The following is a 20247-nucleotide window of genomic DNA, read 5'->3' as shown; positions in this document are numbered from 1 at the left end:
CGGAGACGGGAGCCCCCGGAGCGACAGGGACGAGAGAGGGGAGAGAGGAAAAGAAAAAAAAATTGTCCGGTTCCCTGACACGCTGTCACTCGGTCCTCAGCCCAGCCGAGAGGCTCTTCCTCGCGGTGCGATGCGGTAGTGCTGGACGTTGGGGGGACGGCCCGATCCTCCTTCGCCTCCTGGCGGTTGGCGATGGCCCTCAGCGTGAGGGCAGCCAGCAGCGGGTCCCCCGTTTCCTGTTCCTCACCCTCATAGTTGTTGGACACAGGATTCCGGCCCACGGCCAACGGCGACGACCCCTCCGCTCCCTCCTTAAGGCCGCCATCCCACCTCGGCCCAGGAGCACGGCAGCGGGCTCTCCGTCCCAGCCGATTTTTCTTGCTCCAGCACCACCGCCTCGGGCAGCGCGCCGGCGGACGTCCCTTGTCCGCGCTGCCCGAACTCCTCCGCACCACGATGCCTCTCGGCAGCGAGGGCTCTTCGACAGCATGCCCCTCCTTCCTCCCGGGTTTCGGCACCAATGTAATAAAGTTCGTAAGAAGGGAAGGAAGGAGGCGGGAACCGGCGAACATTCAAATAATAAAACTTTAATTAAACATAAACAAACAATAAACACGGAAGTGGCCGACAGCCACCTCACGGTAGACTGCCGGCCATAAAACCTACATAAACTAAACACATTTCCGGGCCCGGTCCTCTCTCGTCAACAGTCCTGCCGAACATCCATTTAAGCTCCCAATCTCCTCCGTGATAAGATGCGGGACCGGTGCGCGCACAGCTGATTGCACTTATCACTCACGCCACCGGCCCCGCGTCACGGCTCTCGTCCCGCCTTCCTCACCACAGTTTTATATGCACATACAGTATATGTTTAGTTTGGAATTTTCTAATAAATTCCTCTTTATGGTGTGCTTTGAGATATAGCATCAGATCAGAAGTAAACACGCACGCGCACTTCCTTAACTCTAGCTATGCGATTTCATGAAATTTCAAATGAAACTTCACATTTTCTGTCATGTAGCTCAAGGTGTATGTGATGTCTTCTATGATGATGATCTATGATCTTCGACTAATCTTTGCGCTCCTTCTCAGCAATGCATCACACATAATTGAACCCACAGATGATGACACCATACTTTAACACGTGCCTTTTCGTCTTTTACTCTTCAATTTGCCTTTTAAGAGCGCTTTCAGCGGCGGAGTAGCACCAACGTTGACATTAGTTTAGCGGGGAGGAAGCCAGATTTGCATAAAAAAATCAGTCAAATGGCCATTCAAAGCTAGCCGGAGAACCGTGAGCTTAGAAAAACTGAAATACTTGGCAACAGTGAAAGGTCCAGACAGACAAATTGCGCCCACACAGGAAAACCTGCTACACAGAAACAATTTTCTACTTTTGGGCCATTTTATAAATGTAGTAAATTTACTCCACCTCTGTGCATTGCACACCTGCTTCAAATGTTTGCTTGTACTACATTATTTTATTCCACAAACATTTGTTCAGATTTGTAACACACACTTACATGTAAAGTAGATCCAGTAGGCCAATGTGTTACATTACCAATGCCAGGAGTTACAGTTTTTCTTTCGATTGCTAAACGACAGTGGGCACAACTGGAGTCACATGTGCAAAACTCTAACTACAGTCTGCACAGCAGCAGTTCATGTGGACCAAACTCTAGTTCGTTTTTCATTGCTTGAACACAGTTTTCAAAACTCTACACTTATCCCACGACTTTAACCACAACCTGCACAACACTGTGGATTTACAGCACTTTGTTCAAATGCTAAAACACTGCTGTCAAAACTGTGAACCACACATTCAAAACAGAATAGATTTCAGCCTTGTGCTGAAAGGCTAAGCAGGGGCCTGTACCATGAAGCTGGTTTAGGTGGCTAGCCAGCTATGTTTCAGTTTAGTTTGTGCCAACCTTGGGTTTTAGGTACCATGAGAGTAGCTCGGCTTTCTTCGGTGTTCGTCGCCATGGTATCTTACGCTGCACGGCTAACCTGCTCCGGGGCAGGCTATGTTCTAGATTCGAGATCTCAGACTGAAGTTTGACCAATCAGCTGTGAGCAAAGAAACATATAGGTGACGTAACTGACTCACAGTGCGTGTTAGAATGGCTAGTTATTTTTTATACGGTTTAATCAAATAAAAATACTAATAAAAAAATATACAAATATATATTACAAATATAAAATCAAATATTGTTTACTATATAGGTAAAATCTGATTTTACAGATTTGCTGGCTTTCCCTTACACTCACATGAAATTCAATTTACTTACTTATATTCCACTTTTATTGTATCACGTGTATTTGCATTGCATTTTTTACATTCTTGTCTGTGGTGCAGAACATCTAGGAACACTTTCAGTTTCACTGTATTAGGAAATTTTTCTTTGTCCTGAACAGTAGTTTTTATTAAGGCTTCAATGAAATGACTGACCCTGGTTAATGGCGCAAAGACTAGTCTATTAAAGGTAAAGGTTTATGCATTCTGTTGTAAAAGCAGGCCGTTTTATTAAGTGTAATTCTTATATTTTCTTCCGCTTCTCTGTGTTGCAGAACACACCGCTATTTTATAATTCTGAGCTCCGTCTTCTTTCTGCAAAAAAACCCCTAGTTTTTATCATATCAGACTAAAAGGAGACCAACATGCAACCAGTCCGTGTTATTTTTGGGGCAACTTGTTTGACATGAACCATCAGTACACGGTGCATTTACAGTTTTTTCGATTGCTAAACGACAGTGAGCACAACTGCAGCTACATGTGCAAAACTCTAACTACAGTCTGCACTACCAACAGTCACCTGAGCTAAACTGTTCACATCACCTGCAAAACTCATTCAAAGCAACACAACTCTTAACACACGACTCAAAACAGGCTATGTGCATCCAAACACACTGCACAACCCTCACTGAGATAACACACACTGTCACTCACAACACACTGAGAGTAAAAACACCAGCATCAAACACCAATACAGAAAATACAAACTTTTCATCTTTACAGTTTCAACTATTTCAGTGACTTTATGCAAAGTCATATTTTTCCTCTTCCTCTTGTTGGGGCCGGCCTTTGGGTCCTGTTGTAAAAATATATTTTACAGTCCAATTTACTGTAATATATATCTGTGTAAATATTCTATACTGTAATTGCAATACAAAACAAATTCCTGTAATGTTTTCATTTACTGTAAGGATGTAAATCTCAGCTGTTTGTATGATGGAAAAAACATTCAAAACAGAATAGATTTCAGCCTTGTGCCTTTCAAACACTTTAAAACACTTTGAGTTTTTAATGAACACACACACACACACATATATATATACTGTGTATACAAAGAGATGTTATTTCAGATGAAATAAGGGCTACACTCATAGACCCTGTCGTGAACCATGGTTTCCCATTGAGAGAGGAAGGGTTGAGGGTACAACCCGACCCACAGTGGCATCTGTAATGCCAATGTTCCATCATACAAACAGGTGAGAGTTACATCCTTACAGTGAATGAAAACATTACAGGAATTTATTTTATTTGCAATGATAGAATATTTACACAGATATATATTACAGTAAGTTTGACTGTAAAAAATATTTTTATAACAGGACCCAAAGGCCGGCCCCAACAGGAGGAGGAGGAGAAATATGACTTTGTATGAAGTCACTGAAATTGTTGAAACTGTAAAGATGAAAAGTTTGTATTTTCTGTATTGGTGTTTGATGCTGGTGTTTTTACTCTCAGTGTGTTCTGAGTGACAGTGTGTGTTATCTCAGTGAGGGTTGTGCATTGTGTTTTGCTGCACTGAGCCTGTTTTGAGTCGTGTGTTAAGAGTTGTGTTGCTTTGAATGAGTTTTGCAGGTGATGTGAACAGTTTAGCTCAGGTGACTGTTGGTAGCGCAGACTGTAGTTAAAGTTTTGCACATGTAGCTGCAGTTGTGCTCACTGTCGTTTAGCAATCGAAAAAACTGTAATGAAAGTCACATTTCATCCCACCTCTTCTGTTTCCACCCTTTCAGTTAGCAGAAATCTGTTACAAAAGACACAAATAGAGCATGAGACTTCTCAAAATCCTCCCTTCCCACAAATCTTGAAATAGCCAGGAAAATCGTGATAGTGTTTGTTGTAGCCAGCCGGCACATTCTTAATATTACCAAAAAGACTGTGGAATTAGATTACTGTTTATATTGTTTAAATGTTTTAGGCCACCTTGAAAGAAAAGGGGGAATGTTCCCTAACTAGAATGTTCCTGCCATGTACAGTGAAGTGGCTCTTAATAAGAGATCTGGACAGCATGTGCTTGTGCACCTCATGTGCCACCAGCCTGTGACCTCTATACACAACTACACAATTAACCTAGGGCTCTGTGTGTGTGTGTGTGTGTGTGTGTGTGTGTGTGTGTGTGTGTGTGTGTGTGTGTGTGTGTGTGTGTGTGTGTGTGTGTGTATTCAGTTGAACTATGTCTGCCTGATTCTCATTAGAGCACTGAACCTATTGATCAACACATAAAGCAACACTGCTGTTAATTCAACATTGACAGAAAGCTAAATCATATTACTTTCATATTTATTTATCATTATTCTTTAGGTTTTCTGACCTCACTATTATTATAGTCATGATTATATGAGAGAGACTACATGGGAATGTATTGTACATGCAAAGTTTATGTTCATGCTATTTGGCAACTATTTCAATCATTTTCATGCTTTTCATTTGACGACAACCCAAACAACTTGAAATCGTAACAGCTTGAATGGTATTCACATGATATTGACTGTGCACGTGTTCAACTCTTTCTGTCTCGTTGTGTCTCTTGTCATCATGCAGGAGGTGTCTGCTGAAATCTCCCATGGCCCTTATGTGCTACACAAACCCCCTGATCCTCCTCAGCGTGTGCAGCATCAGAGGTGTTAGACATGAGACCCTCCATGGGTCAAGGTCAGAGTGATATGTGTGGATGGTCTAGAATAATGGCTGGCAGAGAGCCAGAGCAGCAGTGGCTTGTTTCAAAATGACGCTAGGTTAGAGACTGCATGAAAAGTAAAGCATTGAAGGATGTGCGATTCGGGTTAAAGGTTACGCAACAAGATGATCTGAAATCGGAAATGAGACCAAACAACAGAGTTAAAAATATCCCAGCATTTTTCATTATAACATCTTAAACAATACAAGCTGTTTACTTTATCTACTGTATCTCTCTGATCCTCCTCGACCGCATGCGTTGCATGTGTCCATCATTCACTCACTCCACCTGTCATGTATTCAATCCCGGTTTTTCCATCTTTCTCTCAGATTATATGTCCATGTTCAAGTGAAGGGCGATTAATGTTCCCTATGAAAATCATTTCAATAACATTCAACACTGTGGATAACCTTTCTTCCTCTCACACACGCTCTGTTTCACCTCACAAATCTGATAATCTCAATTCTAGAAACGCATAGTGTACTAATTTATTACATCACAGTGTCGTAAGACTGATGTCATTCAGACTTCAGTGGGTAAGTACAGAGAGCACATGTTACTTCCTGTAAATTAACATGAAATATCAACCATTTTTATGTGCACTGCCGCAGATCATTTGCAGTATAGATCGTTCTATGATGCAATAGCACAGATTGTACAATCAGGTCAATGATTAATCTGTATTAATTAACCTCCATAAATATAGTGCATAATAGACAATAACAGTCAAGAATACAACAGCCCGGCACAGACTGCACAAACAATCCATAGTGTCATTGATTCCCCTATGCCACAAAATGGGGCCACAAAATGTGCCTTCATGTCCATGGCCGAGCTCCATCTCTCTTCAGTCTCAGATTCTCATTCAGTTTCTCTCTCTCTCTCAGTGTAGGTATGGCAGAAGACTATAAAATTAGATTTTTGTGAAACTAGCTTGAATTAATCCGGCCGAAGTAATGAGAAAGTATTAAATACAGATAACATCATCATTTACAGCATCTCTCCATAACGCGCTTCTGTACAACCTCGATATGCGTGTGTATATATGAGAAGAGTTCAAACTAGTAGCTTTTTACTGCTTAATATAGATTTCTAATAAACAAACCTTCCTCTAGTCATCTGTGTCTTTAAGTGTATGAATGAAGAGCAAAGAGGGAGACACGTATGCATGACACTCAAGTCCGGCAGCCTTTTTCTGTCTAATTGTTACCCATCTTTCTACAGATTATGACATATATCTCAACCTGCAAAAACCAGTCCGGGGATAGGCACGGGCCTGGCTCCTGCACACTGTAAAATAAATCTTATAAAAAATAAAAAAAACTGTCAGCTAGAGCGACAGAAATATACCGTAAATAACAGGACATTCTGAAATATAATAAATTGTTTTTATTGTAAATTTGCTCTTTTTTTGTAAATGTTTTTCGACCCTATTTCAAAAATAAAGTGTAAAATAATTATTTTAAAAAACAATAAAACAAAGTTTTTTAACATTATACTGTACATGGAAAAGGTGTAATAAAATAACAGAAAGGTTCTGTAAAATTACGTTTTTTTTACCGGGCAGATCTTCCTTGGACCCCTCTTAAAATGTCAAGGTGACAATAAAAAAATGCTGCACTGATGCTTGCATTGACTTAAATTATTATTAGATAAATTGTCGCCTCACCAAAATATCTGATGGCTCCTACTTTCTTTTACTTTCATCACCCTCCTCCTGAATCAACTGCACTGCTGCTGAGACAGAAACACTTCAATCCCAGGAGCTAATAAAGTGTTGTGTTACCACAGATATACACTTGAGAGCTGTATTCGTTTAAAACCGCCGGTTGCTGCAGATACACTTGCATGAAATTTACAGTACTCACTCTTTGCACCTTTTGAGTACTAAAGAAGCTTCTGCTTCAGAGTAGAAGCTCAGCACAATAAGAAGTAATTGGGGATTTTGATGTCACAGATACCAAAGATAATATAATATAATACTGTATTAACAAGATGCGACCATGCCATTACGGGGAGGGAACGCAACGCTCAGTATGGTCGCGCTTGAAGGAAGTCCCACCGTTCAGTTATCCCAGCCACTCATCAATCCATAAAGACTGACGATTCTCTGGGACAGGGCTCTCGTGAGGCACTTGCACGGGCAAGAGGCTACCTTGAAAAAGCTGATTTTAAGTGCAATTTAAACCGTGGAAACAAAAGTTATGCTACAGTTTATGTCATGTTTCAGTGCGATTTTTGTCAGCGATTTCAGAAATATCTGCATTCCTCTAAGAAGATAAGACTGCGGTCTTGCCATGTCTGAAATGTGCTTTTTAGAAACACACAGTTTGATCAATATAAAATCGAGTATATACAGATAATATGGATATCATCTCTCTGAGCTCCAGACATCTGAAAAACTGAGTCTCCTCAAGTGTTGTATTATCTCTTTTATTATATGCATCATCTCAATCTTCTCTGACTCAATTTTCTCTAAACCTCCTACAGCACTGCCTCTTACGCCCTGAAGATTAATAGCTTTACTGGAATAATGCATAAATCTCATTAACTCGCTGTTACTTCTCCATTTCTCCACTCATCTTCTGCACCCAAGAAAAGTACAAACATCAAAGACTCACTTTCATATGATGTATCGAAAGTTAAATGGGTACATAATAACTATACAGTATATACTATTTTTGAAAAATGCAACACTCATACTGTAGTGCTAACCACGCCAATGCATGGGAACAACATAATGTAAATTCTATACACCCATTCAATGCAGGTTTTTTTTAGCTTTGAATGAAAGTGTGTGCCAAACGCTGAAAATACATAAGCGATTCAGCACTGGCTCATAGTCTCTCTCTCTCCCATCTCCCATCACGTGGAGGAGGATGAGAGGGTCTAATCCTTGAGATTCAGATTAAGTGCACATAACTACATGAACTACAAACACAGACACTCCTTAAGAAAGCGATCATTAGAAATCACTCCATTAAACCAAACTTTCGATCTTCCCTTAGTGCTAAAGCAGAAAATTGATTCTGAGAGCTAATGACCTTGAGGTTAATCTCACTGAACTACAAATTAATAATACTGTAAACAGCACCAGATGAAGGGCAAAGGAATGAAAATCCTCTTTGCAATTTGCTCTAAAGCAGGACAGTGCAATGGTCTTAAAACAAAAAGACAAATCTAGACTATACCTTTCGCTTCATATACTGAACTCTGAATCCTGGTTTTACCTGCAAAACCCATCCGCTGTGTATATTGCTACGTTATATCCATATATTTTGTATAATGTTTGATAATGACTTGAATGTTTATCTAAGGTGCGGTGTAAAAACGTTTGGTTTGGTCACTCGAAACGTGCATGTTGCTCTTTAGCATCTAAATGTATGACTTGACCAACATTGTTTTATTGGCAAAATGAGTCAATCACGGTTTGTTTAAGTAAACAACTGTTGTTTTGTGCTTTGATATCAGCTTCTATGAGGTCTCACCGATTGTCCTTGCCCTGCTCTCGGGTCAACTTGCAACAGACGATTTTATAACATTATAACTGGAAAAATTTGTAAGTTTATGTTGTAACAAATATGAATCTTATGTTGGAAATGTATTCATATTATTATGATATGTACGTACTTTTTTGTAGACAATGTTTACCGAAAGTTTAGTTTGTACTTGTATAATTTTTTGTGTAGGCTGTTCTGCTTTAATTTACCATAAATATTTATGTATTGTTATAAGCCCCCGTTGTAATAAACTAGGCCTACTAGATTTACATTTATGACATTCACATACAGGCAAAAGATCAAGTTCTGCTTATAATAAAAAATTATAAACCACAGACAACAAGCCGTCTGAAGTAAAAGCTGAAGTTGAATAAAAATGCCACTCACCGGCGTGCGCACAAATGTCCGCACTTCTCTCTCCTGTGCAGTTTACTTCAATAAAATGTTTTCTTATCATTCGTATTCATGCAGAAGTCCGAAAAATATGCTTTTTGACGTTGCGTCGCATTTACAAGCTTTGTTGCGCGTGGAAGTGACTTGCGTGGGTGTCCCTCTCGTGCTCTGCTTCACGCGCGCTCACAGCAGCAGGACAAACTTCAGCGAGAGACGCGTCATGTGCCATGAGCCTCATCCTCTCCATCTCAGATATCATTAAACGCGTGTGTTTTGAGGGCTTGCGTACATAGTTGTAAGTTTCAATCTATAGGCCTACAATGAAATTAATGAGATTTTCAGTTAGAAATTCTGATAAGAATGCAAAACCTAAAGTTCAATATAGGCCCAGACCCACCCTAAACTGGCGAGACATATTCAACACCAGATAAGAGCAACAATATTTGTCTAAATGAGAAATAAAACTATAAATAACAGTGGCTTGAGATGAATTGTGACCCGTCATTTCAGATAAGCCATATAGGGAAAAAAAGATTGAGATTGATCAATGGAAAATTGCTCGGATATAGAAAGTGTGTGCGTGCGTGTCTGTGTGCGTGTACAGTTTTCCTTTGGCTCAGTAGTTTGCCATGGTTGTGGGTTCGATCCCAGGGGATTGCACATACTTAGAAACAAATGTATAGGCCTAGTATAATGCAATGTAAGTCGAATCTGTCATGCCAAACGCATAAATGTAATGTAAATTTGTTTAACCTCAGGAGAACTAAAATGATCTCCCTTCAGAAAAGATCCAGATCACAACACACATTTACCACAACAATACTGACAAAATCAGACTTAACCAATTTGCAACACAAAGGAACCAAAATTATATCACTCAAACAAAACAACAAAGTAAAATGCAATGTTATTTGGCCTTAAAGAGATAATACAGTATGGCAGACTATCTGTACACAGCGACAGATAAAAAACTAAGAGCCACGTTGAAAAGATACAGACTCGGTGGACATAAACTTACTATGGGCAGAATCAGACAAACATGGCTGATTCAGGACCAGAGACTGTGTCCACACTGTGATCTCAACATATTTGAGACGGAACTACACTTACTAACAGAATGCACAAAATACACGGGTATACGGACAATGTTTTATGGAAAAATCAAGTCCATACACCAGACATTTGAAAGTCTGTCAAACGATGAGAAACTGACATATCTGGAGAACACAAGTGTGTTAGCTGCACAATACGTGTGCGCCTCTCACAACAAATGGGAAATCAATGATTCTGACCTGTCCTTATGTTTCCCACACTTAACATTATATTACTGTATATTACTTTATCCGTTTATACTGCTACTCAAATGTGCATTTAACTTTTTTTAAACTGTGTTTGACATATCGCTTGTTGCTGAACTCTTTGTAAGTCGCTTTTGATAAAAGCGTCTACTAAATGACACAATGTAAATGTAAACTATACTTTATTTCTGTTTTAATTATAAACCATTTTGAGAGAGAGAGAGAGAGAGAGAGAGAGAGAGAGAGAGAGAGAGAGAGAGAGATTTAGTTTATCCATTTGTGCAGTAATAGTAGGCCTACAGACTTTACTATCGACTGAAATATAAAATTAAATATGTTTTATAAGTTATGTCATGGTTAACATGACTTCCTCAGTTTAATGGATTTCTTTTATGTAATTCTTGTGAAGCATAAATTACTTTCAAATAGTTCAAGTGGCAATTTGAACCAATTTATTTATTGTTAAAGTGAGATTGCACAAAGTAACCACTAGATGACAGTAGGCTTCTGTTTTATCACACTGGATCACTCAGTTGAACCTGTATGCAGTCCAACGTGAAAAAGAGTCTCATAATTTAAGCGTGAAAATAAACTAACATGGAGATGGATATGCTCCTACTTTGACTGGCTGAGATCCAAACAGAGTCAAAGGAGGGAATGTGCCTCTAAATGTGAAAGAATGTGCGGTTTTACAATAAAATGTATCTGTTTTAGGTTTATGCTAAAGATGCTTCAATAGCCGTGTAATTCATGCAGCTTTAATCACCCATAATATAACCATGCGCTGTGAGGTTTAGTAGCCTAATAAACTCTAAGACGTTGTGATTCATTGTTTTTGTGATTGAGAAATTCATTTCTCAACCTGTAGCAGAATATCTATTAAAATAGGAAACATTACATTATTATTCATCGTAATTAAATAAAATTAATTAATAATAACTTTTCATTTTGAAATGGACATGGAACTAAGAATCCTTTTGATGTTAGAACACTGTGTTCTGTCTCTGCTAGCGCAGAATGATGTCAGACAAATGCAAACACAGATTGCTTATTATGTTCCAAATATTATAATAATGTCATATAATCATTTTCAATAGATTAACCAATAAATAGCAAACACAAGAAGAAAACATTAGTATTTAATGTAATGTAGTATTACCTAAATATTAGTATTTGGGAAAGGCTGTCAAATACATATAAACTTTTGGTCGAACAATTAGTTTGTACAATAACTGAAAGCATGTTTAGCAATTATTTGGGATTTTACAATTGAACTTTATGCAGAGTTAATCCTGTGCTACCTTTCAGCACATACAGTACATGTTCAGTGTGGTCCTCAAATGAGATAAACATCCAGCTGAACACATGCCAATCTCCACTAGAGTCTAATTCACTGGCTCTGCCTTGGGTTGCCAGATCCATAAAATGCTGAACTAAATGTCTGATTCAGAGTCAGGGTTTGTTTCATTAATTTGGGTTTATAGATTGGAAGGTCCGGTAGGGTTGATGGACTGAATATGACAAAGCACAATAATTCTGTTTAAGATCTGAGGATAAATGGCATGAAAAAGTCTAATGATTTTCAATGCATCTCGTTTAGAAACAAGTCGATTATTAAATAAGCTGGGTATTGGAGTAACATGAGTTCTCTGTCTTTATCACAGAGGGCTACTGAGAGTGACGTGAATATAAACATCAGCACCAGAGACAGAGGATCAATATTTCATCTTGAACTCCACTAATCAGTCTGCGGAGAAACAAACCATTTGTTACATGCAAAAATGTCCACCCATTTAATTAAATCTGCTGTACGGAGCAGTCAAACAAGTGGGCAATCTGTCAGGGGGCAGAAGAGCACTGGAGAATTAATTAACATAATGTAAGCAAGACACAAGGGCGGTTTAAAGCCATTTAAAGGGTCTGTGATTATTTATGTCGTGGTACCTTAATCAGATTGTTTTTCGTTCGAAATCCCCCCGTGTAGTAACGCAGCGCTGAAACACACACAGGCTGAACCGGGGGTCTCCGTGGGGCCGGGTGACTGTGTCTGGCAATTATGACCCCTTTGATGTTAAGGGAGACACCATGGGAAGGGCAGGACCTTACGTTTAAGGCATCAAGACTACCACACACCATGATATCTGATGTGTTAATCTGCACGGAGGCCTCGTGTCAGCGGGTAACCGTCGTGAAAAATCATGATGGGGCTGTTCTTCCAAAAATTATTTATAACAGGGTTGGAGACAGAAACGGATGAAAATGTAAACCCGAATGCATGTTTTGAAAGACAACCTCTGCCAAATGCATCAATGCAAATGTATGTAATTGAATGGGACTGGTTTAATAAATCCATTTTGGTCCAAGCTGGTCCGTGCAGGTTTGTTGCGGGTCTGGGCATGTGGTTAAGACGTCTAGTTGGGACACCAACATCCATCCAATTGCTGGTCTTTCCAAAAATAAATTGATGTTTATAACAACTAATCGCCTGCTCCTTTATAGAGATGTTTGAGTATAATCCTTCAGTGACACGCCAGACAAACTTTATGTCCCCGTCGCCATTGTCTCTCTTCTATTAATCTCTCTCACTCTCTCTCTCTCTCTCTCTCTCTCTCTCTCTCTCTCTCTCTCTCTCTCTCTCTCTCTCTCTCTCCCTTGCCTATTTTGGCAGGCCTGTGCCAGGTATTTGTTGAAATTCCACACACCCCGCAGGGAGAGGTATGTTGCCCTTCTTCTCGTCTTGGCCCCGGTGTCTGTCTCTGTCCATCTTGTGTTCTCAAATATACAGCACATGCCTGGGACACGCTAAACCCAGATCATTCTCTAAGCCCTGCAGACTTCACACAAGAGTTATAACACAGCTTAGACCAACAGAGCAGGATCTGAGAAGAGATTACCTGTCAAAATGCCCCAACAGATATAATGAACAAAATAAGAAATGAAAATAATAGTTACCCCAAATTCTGTCATTGAACACTCATGTCATTCCAAACATGCATGCCGTGTGTTAAAAACACAAGGAGGACCTTTGCTAAGCTTTTGTATGTTGTTCCTAAGCACTTTTAAACAGGCACACCTGTGCTTGATCACAGTACACATGTGAACCAGTTGGCATTGACATCAAAAGCGCCTCTTCATTGTTTTGAAGGAATCGTTCACCCAAAAAATTACTCATTGTTCCAAATCTGTATACATGTATTTGTTTTGATGGACACAGAGAAATGTATTTGGAAGAATGCTTAAGGAACAAATGGATTCATAAATGTCTTTGTGAAGAATGTATAAAACAGTACTGGGGCACTTTGCAGTTTTTCCTACTAAAAATGGTGGCCAAGAACTGTTTGGTTACAAGCATTCCTCTAAATATCTTTCTCTGTGGTCATTAAAACAAAACAATTATACTGATTTTAAACTTGAGGGTAAGTAAATAATGACCATTTATTTTTATTTTTGGGCGAACTGTGAACTGTGAACTGAAGACTCAAATAAGTAGAAAAAAGTATAGGAGAATAACACATTGAATTAAATCTGTTCATCTAAAACAATCTCATGGCGAATCTTAATAATATTATTAGTTAAATGTGTATGATATCATCCACTTTTTCAAAATAGTCAGATTCACTTCAAATTTATACGAAATAACCTGGTATAATAATGTGAAAAGATCAGGCTGGTTCATCGCCTGGTTTGCAAAAAGCTGAATATGTCATTTCGAATACATTGAGGGTGCTTTTTTGCCATTAAGGGTGCTTTTTGTGTTTCATAGATAAACTCTCTAGTGTTTCAGTGGTTTATGTTCATTTTTGAGGTTTATACAACCCCATACTTTTAGTTTTTTCAAAAGAACATTACCCAGTGGAAATGCGGTTGCGCTCAAATGCAATTCATCAACTTCACGAGACGTAATATTAAGACAGCCAGTTGCATTTTTGATTGATCATAGCTATAATGTAACAATATCCGGTTTGGATAACTTCTCTGTTTAAGTGTGATTTGACACTTTTTACCACAATGATTTCATGACAAAAATCTTGGAAAGTCTCACAGTCCAACAGTAATTTACATAAATGAGTCATTCTTTCTGAACATTTTTGAGTCTCAGATACTGTCAGTTTAACTCATTTTACTACTTGTGGTCACAGAAGTGCATTGAAAAATACTGAACAGTGAAACCAGGATACTGATTCATTAAACTGATTCAATAGACGACTGCGGTCAACTTCACACATACTCATTTCATTGATTAGATGTGTGTGAGTGTTGACTGTATCGGGTGTTGGGTGCTGGTGTTCAGTTGAAGTGTTTCTGTAGTGTGTGTGTGTGTGTATGTGTGTGTGTGTGTTGGCTGGAGTGTGTTGAATGCGCAGATATGTGTGTGTTGTCCTTGGAGGCTCTTGAGTAGATGTGTGTGTTGGCCCGTGGTGCGAAGCAGAAAATGGTGTCAGAAGCTCATGAGGAGACAGGATTATAACTTCTTTTGCCCTCTGTCTGTGTCTTTCTCTCATTCTATCGCTCTATTTCTGTCGTTCTTTCTCATTGGTTAGTCATTTACACCGAGCGTTCCTTTACACTGGACTGCCTTCGTCTTATGAGTCATCTTCATTTTACAGGAAAGAACATGTGCGAGCAGATTCACTCGCGTACATCAAAGATCTAGAAACCAGTAGACCTCCTGAAGTTCAGGATCACATTTAAAATGAAATGGTGCTTAAAATTGACAGTAAAATGAGGGTGACGCTAAATAGGGATGTAAAAATCCCGTAAATAGCCACTATCGTTTTTGGAACAAGTCTTGGTCATGTAAAGTTAGCATCCAGAATTATATTTTTAACATAACCCACTGAAGCAGCTGTTTCTGGTCAAGGGTGTACATTTTATACATTATGAAATGTCTATGTGAAAGCATATTTCAGGCAGAGCAATTAAGTGTTAGATATCCAGACCATGTATCACTTTTGACTTTTGCATGACTAAGGAGGTGAAAATGTCTTTGAAAAATGTTCTGTCCATTAATGGTTATGCGTTGCTGTATGGTTGTTAGAGAGCAATATTTCAAGTGAAAGGGTTTCAGTGCCTCGACTGTGGCTTGGATTGTGGTGCGTTTTAAAATTTCATCCAACATTTTTCACGCATGATTCAGTCCCAAATAAAGATTTTAATAATGAGTATTCATTTGTTCAGTATAACAGAAAACCTTTTATGCTCCACTACAACTCCTTGACAAATTCTCTAATGAATGTACCTTAAAAATATTCCTTGCATAATCTCAAATCCAAGAAATTTCAATGGGTGATGGACATAATATATATGTCTCTGACATTTACAAGAGCTTTTTCTACGCTATGCTTACTGTAATGCTTTTGGCACGTGTAAATATTGCCCCAAAGCACCGACTTTGTACTCATAAAGATGTCTTTTTAAAATGGGAAGCAGGGATTTAAATACAGGAGAAAAGTTAATGATAACAACATGAACACCACAAAGGATGGCTTTGAGATTAAACACATTTTAGATCTCATCATGTTCAGTCTTTTGCCAATGGGGATCAATCTACTCTCTCCAAGACTATTCATAATAATAATAATGGGTCTTTGTTAAAGACACCCCTTTCTCTAGTCTTTGGAGCACAACCCATCCTCATCCCTCCCATCATTTGCTTCTGACAACATATGAGTGCGGGAAGTGGACTGCCTGAGATCTGCACCAGCTTTAACTTTCTGTCTGTCCTTGTTAAGAAATATGATTATATCTTTAACAACGTCTTGATGTTTGACATATAGTTTTATTATAGATGTCACAATTTGATAAGGATATTTTCGGTTTCATACTACTACGGTTTGAGTCTGTATATACAACAGGTCGACGTTTGGAACATGCCATCCCTTAATACTCAGTTCACGGTAAGACAATTTGTATCATCTAAACACAAATCTTACCGTAATACAGTAATTTCGTTATTGGCGTATATTTATCGACATTGTTTTATTTTAGAGACAAAACTAAATTATAGCAATAATTTATGTTTAATGCGTCGCTGTATTTCTGTCAAATGTAAAACTCTAATGTCTAATATTCTTTAACATTATTTTGTCAAATCTACCTTAAAAGTGACGATGTTTTATGGAGTAACGTTGAGTACCGAGCTAAAGATGCTTTAATTAAACTTTACATCACATTGTAATAAATAGGCATTATTTTATATTTAAAAAAACATATTACAACAACAACTAAACTTACAATGTTAAAACAACTTTGGTAATGTTTAGCCTATAGTGCCAAAAATGTATTGTGAAAGACACAGCTAGACCTTGACTGTTATTCGTTATTAAATGCATAAATCCCCGTTGACTTATTTTTGTTTAGTTAGCTGGCGTATTTATTTACGATCCCTAACTTTTAAGCTGTTTCATATATCTCGCTTTTGGTTTATTGGGCAAATCTCGGTGCATGAACTACACAAACAATATCTACAAAAAAAACAACTCACAGGAAATTATGAAGTACTGGTCCTATACATGAGGTGTGTCAATCCATTAAGAAAGGTGTTATTTAAAGCACCCGGGTAAACGGGTAATGGACGCGGCGGGATACTGCCATGTGCCAATGCTGCTGCGTTTAAACAGCAGCTCGTAAGCGTCTTTCAGGGTCACCATGTGCCATCTACATTCCGGTGTTCGTGTGCCCGCGGCACGGCTTTGATCTCCTCACCCGTCATCATAATTCCCGTACAGAGCTTCTGAAACAGAAGTGTCAAACTGTCAAGCTTTGTCGACATTTACATGAGGTCAGTAAATTATGCATTACGGAAATTACTATAAGCTCGATGATGTAAACATTAACATTTTGATTTTGCGGGTTGCATTTATTATCAGGAAGTGACCATGAAACAATTGAACAGAAATGCAGCAAGAAAATAAACAAATAAAACGAAAAAAAAACGATTGATGCTTTAATGTGTAAAACGAAGGCACTTTATTTTTCTTTAAATGATTATATTAATTTGGTAGAAAGGTCTAATGTGATATACAGATATTTCCCATTTAGGTAGGTTCTTGATTTCGATGTTTGTGAGTAAAATAATAAAAAAATATTAATAGAAATATTAAATAGAAATATTGTGTGACAGCGTTAACAAACAAAAAAGCCCTAAACAGAACTGCAGTGATCTTTACGCGTTGCGCAGCAATATTTTGTTTACTCATAACTTGTCAATTAAAACGAGTGAAACCGAAACAAACTTAAATTACTGCATACAGATAAAATGTTATTATTATTCAATCTTTTTTATTTTTCTTTGACAAATGCAAATTCTTCTAATCACAACAAATCATATCTCTTGTTTCTGTCTCCCGCTTTTGTTCTCCAAGGCAGTGCTCTCAAAGCTCTTCTAATGTGAATCCCATGAAAATATTCTGAAGCTCCGGTTGGCCTCCTCCACTCAACAGAAATTTGCTCATCTTGGGACATCTGCCATTCAAGACAAATGGACATCTCTGGTTCAACTTCCTTCTCCTCCTCCCCTTCTCCTTCCTACACATTTCCCGTTCTCCATAATCTCTCCCTTCCCTCCTCATCCCCCTCTCTCTCTCCATCCCCAAGCGTAGCATCCACCGCTCTCTTCTGCCTTTTCCTATCACTCCTGTCTCTGTTGGGAATTCTGGGAAACCTATACACTTTAGGTCTTCTCATTCGGCGCCGCAGGACGTCAAGAAGGCGGCGTACAGCTCTCATCTGTTGTTACAGCCCCTCCTGCCTCAGTCCCTCTTCGCCTTCTTTCTCTCCCTCCTCATCCCCCACCTCTTCCTCCTCTTCTTCCTCTCTGCACTTACAGGTTCTTAGCCTAGCTTTAGCAGACCTGGTGTACCTCTCAACGGCCCCCTTTATCGTGTACGACAGTTTGGCGTCTGACTGGGCCTTTGGAGAACTCGGCTGCCGGCTCCTGCTAAGTTTGGACCTGCTCACTATGCACGCGAGCATCTTCACCCTCACGGCCATGAGTCTGGACCGGTATCGAGCTGTGGCCGACCCGTTGGCAGCCTCCTCCACACCTTCATCCGGACTGTTGAGAGTAGCTTTGGCCTGGGGCTTTGCAGTAGCTCTGAGTTTACCAATGATGATCACTTTGCACCTTGAGGACGGAGAGAACCAAGAGGGCAAGTTGTGTGTGCCGGCCTGGGATGAGCAGAGTTCCAAAGCCTACCTCAGTGTGCTCTTCTGCACCAGCATCCTAGGCCCAGGACTGGCCATCGGAGCTTTGTATGCAGCCTTGGGGAGACTCTACTGGGTATCTCAGACTCAACCGGCCTGGGCAGGAGGGGGCAACGCCTACCCACCTCGTGCACCTCGCCCCAAAGTTCTGCTCCTCATCCTTGGCATCGTGATAACTTTCTGGGCTTGTTTTCTTCCGTTCTGGATATGGCAGCTTCTGCCGCTCTACCGCCCAGATGTGCTACGTGTGGTGCCAGTGGGCACGCAGGTCACCGTCAATCGCATCCTCACAGGGCTTACTTACGGAAACTCATGTGTTAATCCGTTCTTCTACACGCTGCTGACGGGAAAGCGCAGACGGTCCAGCAGAAAGACGATAAGTGCAGCTGCCCCACTTTGCCACAAAGGCAGCTCTGATCAGCAGTGATATTTGGCCTCCAAAGTACAGCACAGTCTACAAAGCCCATCACCAATATGACTGCATAGATATGTTTAAACAGATTACTTATTAGTTTGGTGCTAAAGGGTCAAAGTTTAAAGCTTTATATGTGCCCTGTATATAGCAATATTGTCAAATCCAAAATCGAATCTACTAATATATACTGTATATATATATATTATGTTTTACAGCAATGCAAACCAAAAAGACATAAGACATGTGAATGCTTATAGCTTGGAATCTTCGGTGTATAACTTTTGCGATATCAAAATCCCTCTTAAAACTCCCTTTTAAATTAAAGGGCTACAATGTGTGAAACATCTGTTTTAATGGTGAAAAAAGGCAACTTGAAAGGGACAAAACAAGCGTCGTCGGTATCCATGAATTGCCCCGGGATACTCTGACAACAGGTGTGAAGCATTTAACTACCAAATTGGTTTATTAGTCTAAGTGCAAAGATGAAATTACATAGTATAGATTTGGCTCAAAGCTAAAGGACGTGTCAGAGTTTGCTCTGTTGAGGAGGATAAATCACTTCTGTCACAAAGCCAGGACAAACATCACCCATTCGCCAATAGGACATTATGCTCTGCATGAGCTACTTTATCAGACTCGACTAAAACAATCTTCTGGAGAAGACAGCATGCATTGGCACCTTATATTAACTATTTGCCATTTGTTATTAAACTGTTTTTTATGGTTTTATTATTATTGAATGGAATTGTGCAAATGATGGACCTAATTCTGATATCTGATCTACTCTTGATATATTTGTATTTCCAACCATATTTTTTAGCACATTCACACTTTAGCTTAATGTTGATCAATTTGCTCCTATATTAAATACATCTTGTCCAAAATGACCATTTCTAACTGTTAAAGTCAGAAAACCATATTTAAAGAATTAAAATCAACCTGTCTTGCATCTAAGCTCAAAATATGTCTGTTCTGTGTTGTATCTGTAATGTTTTGTTTTAACTGTTAAATAATGCATTGCTTTGCACAGGGCTTGGCTAAAATTATCTATTTTAACATACAATAGTCAATAAAAATTGTGTGTAAAAGAATAGAAAAACTGATTATGCTCTTCTGGGCGCTATTGTTTACTATGTTGTTCCAAATCTGTATACATTTCTGTGTTCTGATGAACACAGAGAAAGATATTTGGAAGAATGGAAACCAAACAGGTCTCGGCCACCATTGACTACCATAGTTGTTCAGAAGACTTTTTAAGGGATGTTGGAAAGCAAACAGTTCTGGGGAAATGTAGACAATCATAGTCATTTTTACTACTAGTCGATGGTGGCCAAGAACTGTTTGGTTACAAGCATTTTTCCAAATATCTTTCTCTGTGTTGATCAGAACAAAAACATTTATGTAGATTGTTATACAGATCATCGATGGTGAGATGACAACTTTTATTTTTGGGTGAACTATCGCTT

At 39.1% G+C, this 20247-nt stretch overlaps 1 protein-coding gene across 1 annotated transcript; it reads left to right on the top strand.

Moving 5' to 3' along the window:
- Positions 1-15813: 15813 nt before the first annotated feature.
- On the top strand, positions 15814-19729 carry uts2r3 (urotensin-2 receptor 3). Its single transcript, XM_079469945.1, has 2 exons — positions 15814-16058; positions 17526-19729. Exon 2 carries the CDS (start codon positions 17642-17644, stop codon positions 18791-18793), a length of 1152 nt encoding a protein of 383 aa, XP_079326071.1. The 5' UTR covers positions 15814-16058; positions 17526-17641; the 3' UTR covers positions 18794-19729.
- Positions 19730-20247: the final 518 nt, after the last annotated feature.

This window comes from Barbatula barbatula, assembly GCF_947034865.1.
Source record: "Barbatula barbatula genome assembly, chromosome: 12".
Taxonomy (NCBI): Eukaryota; Metazoa; Chordata; class Actinopteri; order Cypriniformes; family Nemacheilidae; genus Barbatula; species Barbatula barbatula.
Note: the sequence above shows the minus strand (reverse complement) of the source record. Positions and strands in the feature narration are given on the sequence as shown.

Bases quoted from the DNA above. Each gene is read 5' to 3' on its own strand.
- uts2r3 (XM_079469945.1), top strand. From the start codon at position 17,642: ATGGACATCTCTGGTTCAACTTCCTTCTCCTCCTCCCCTTCTCCTTCC.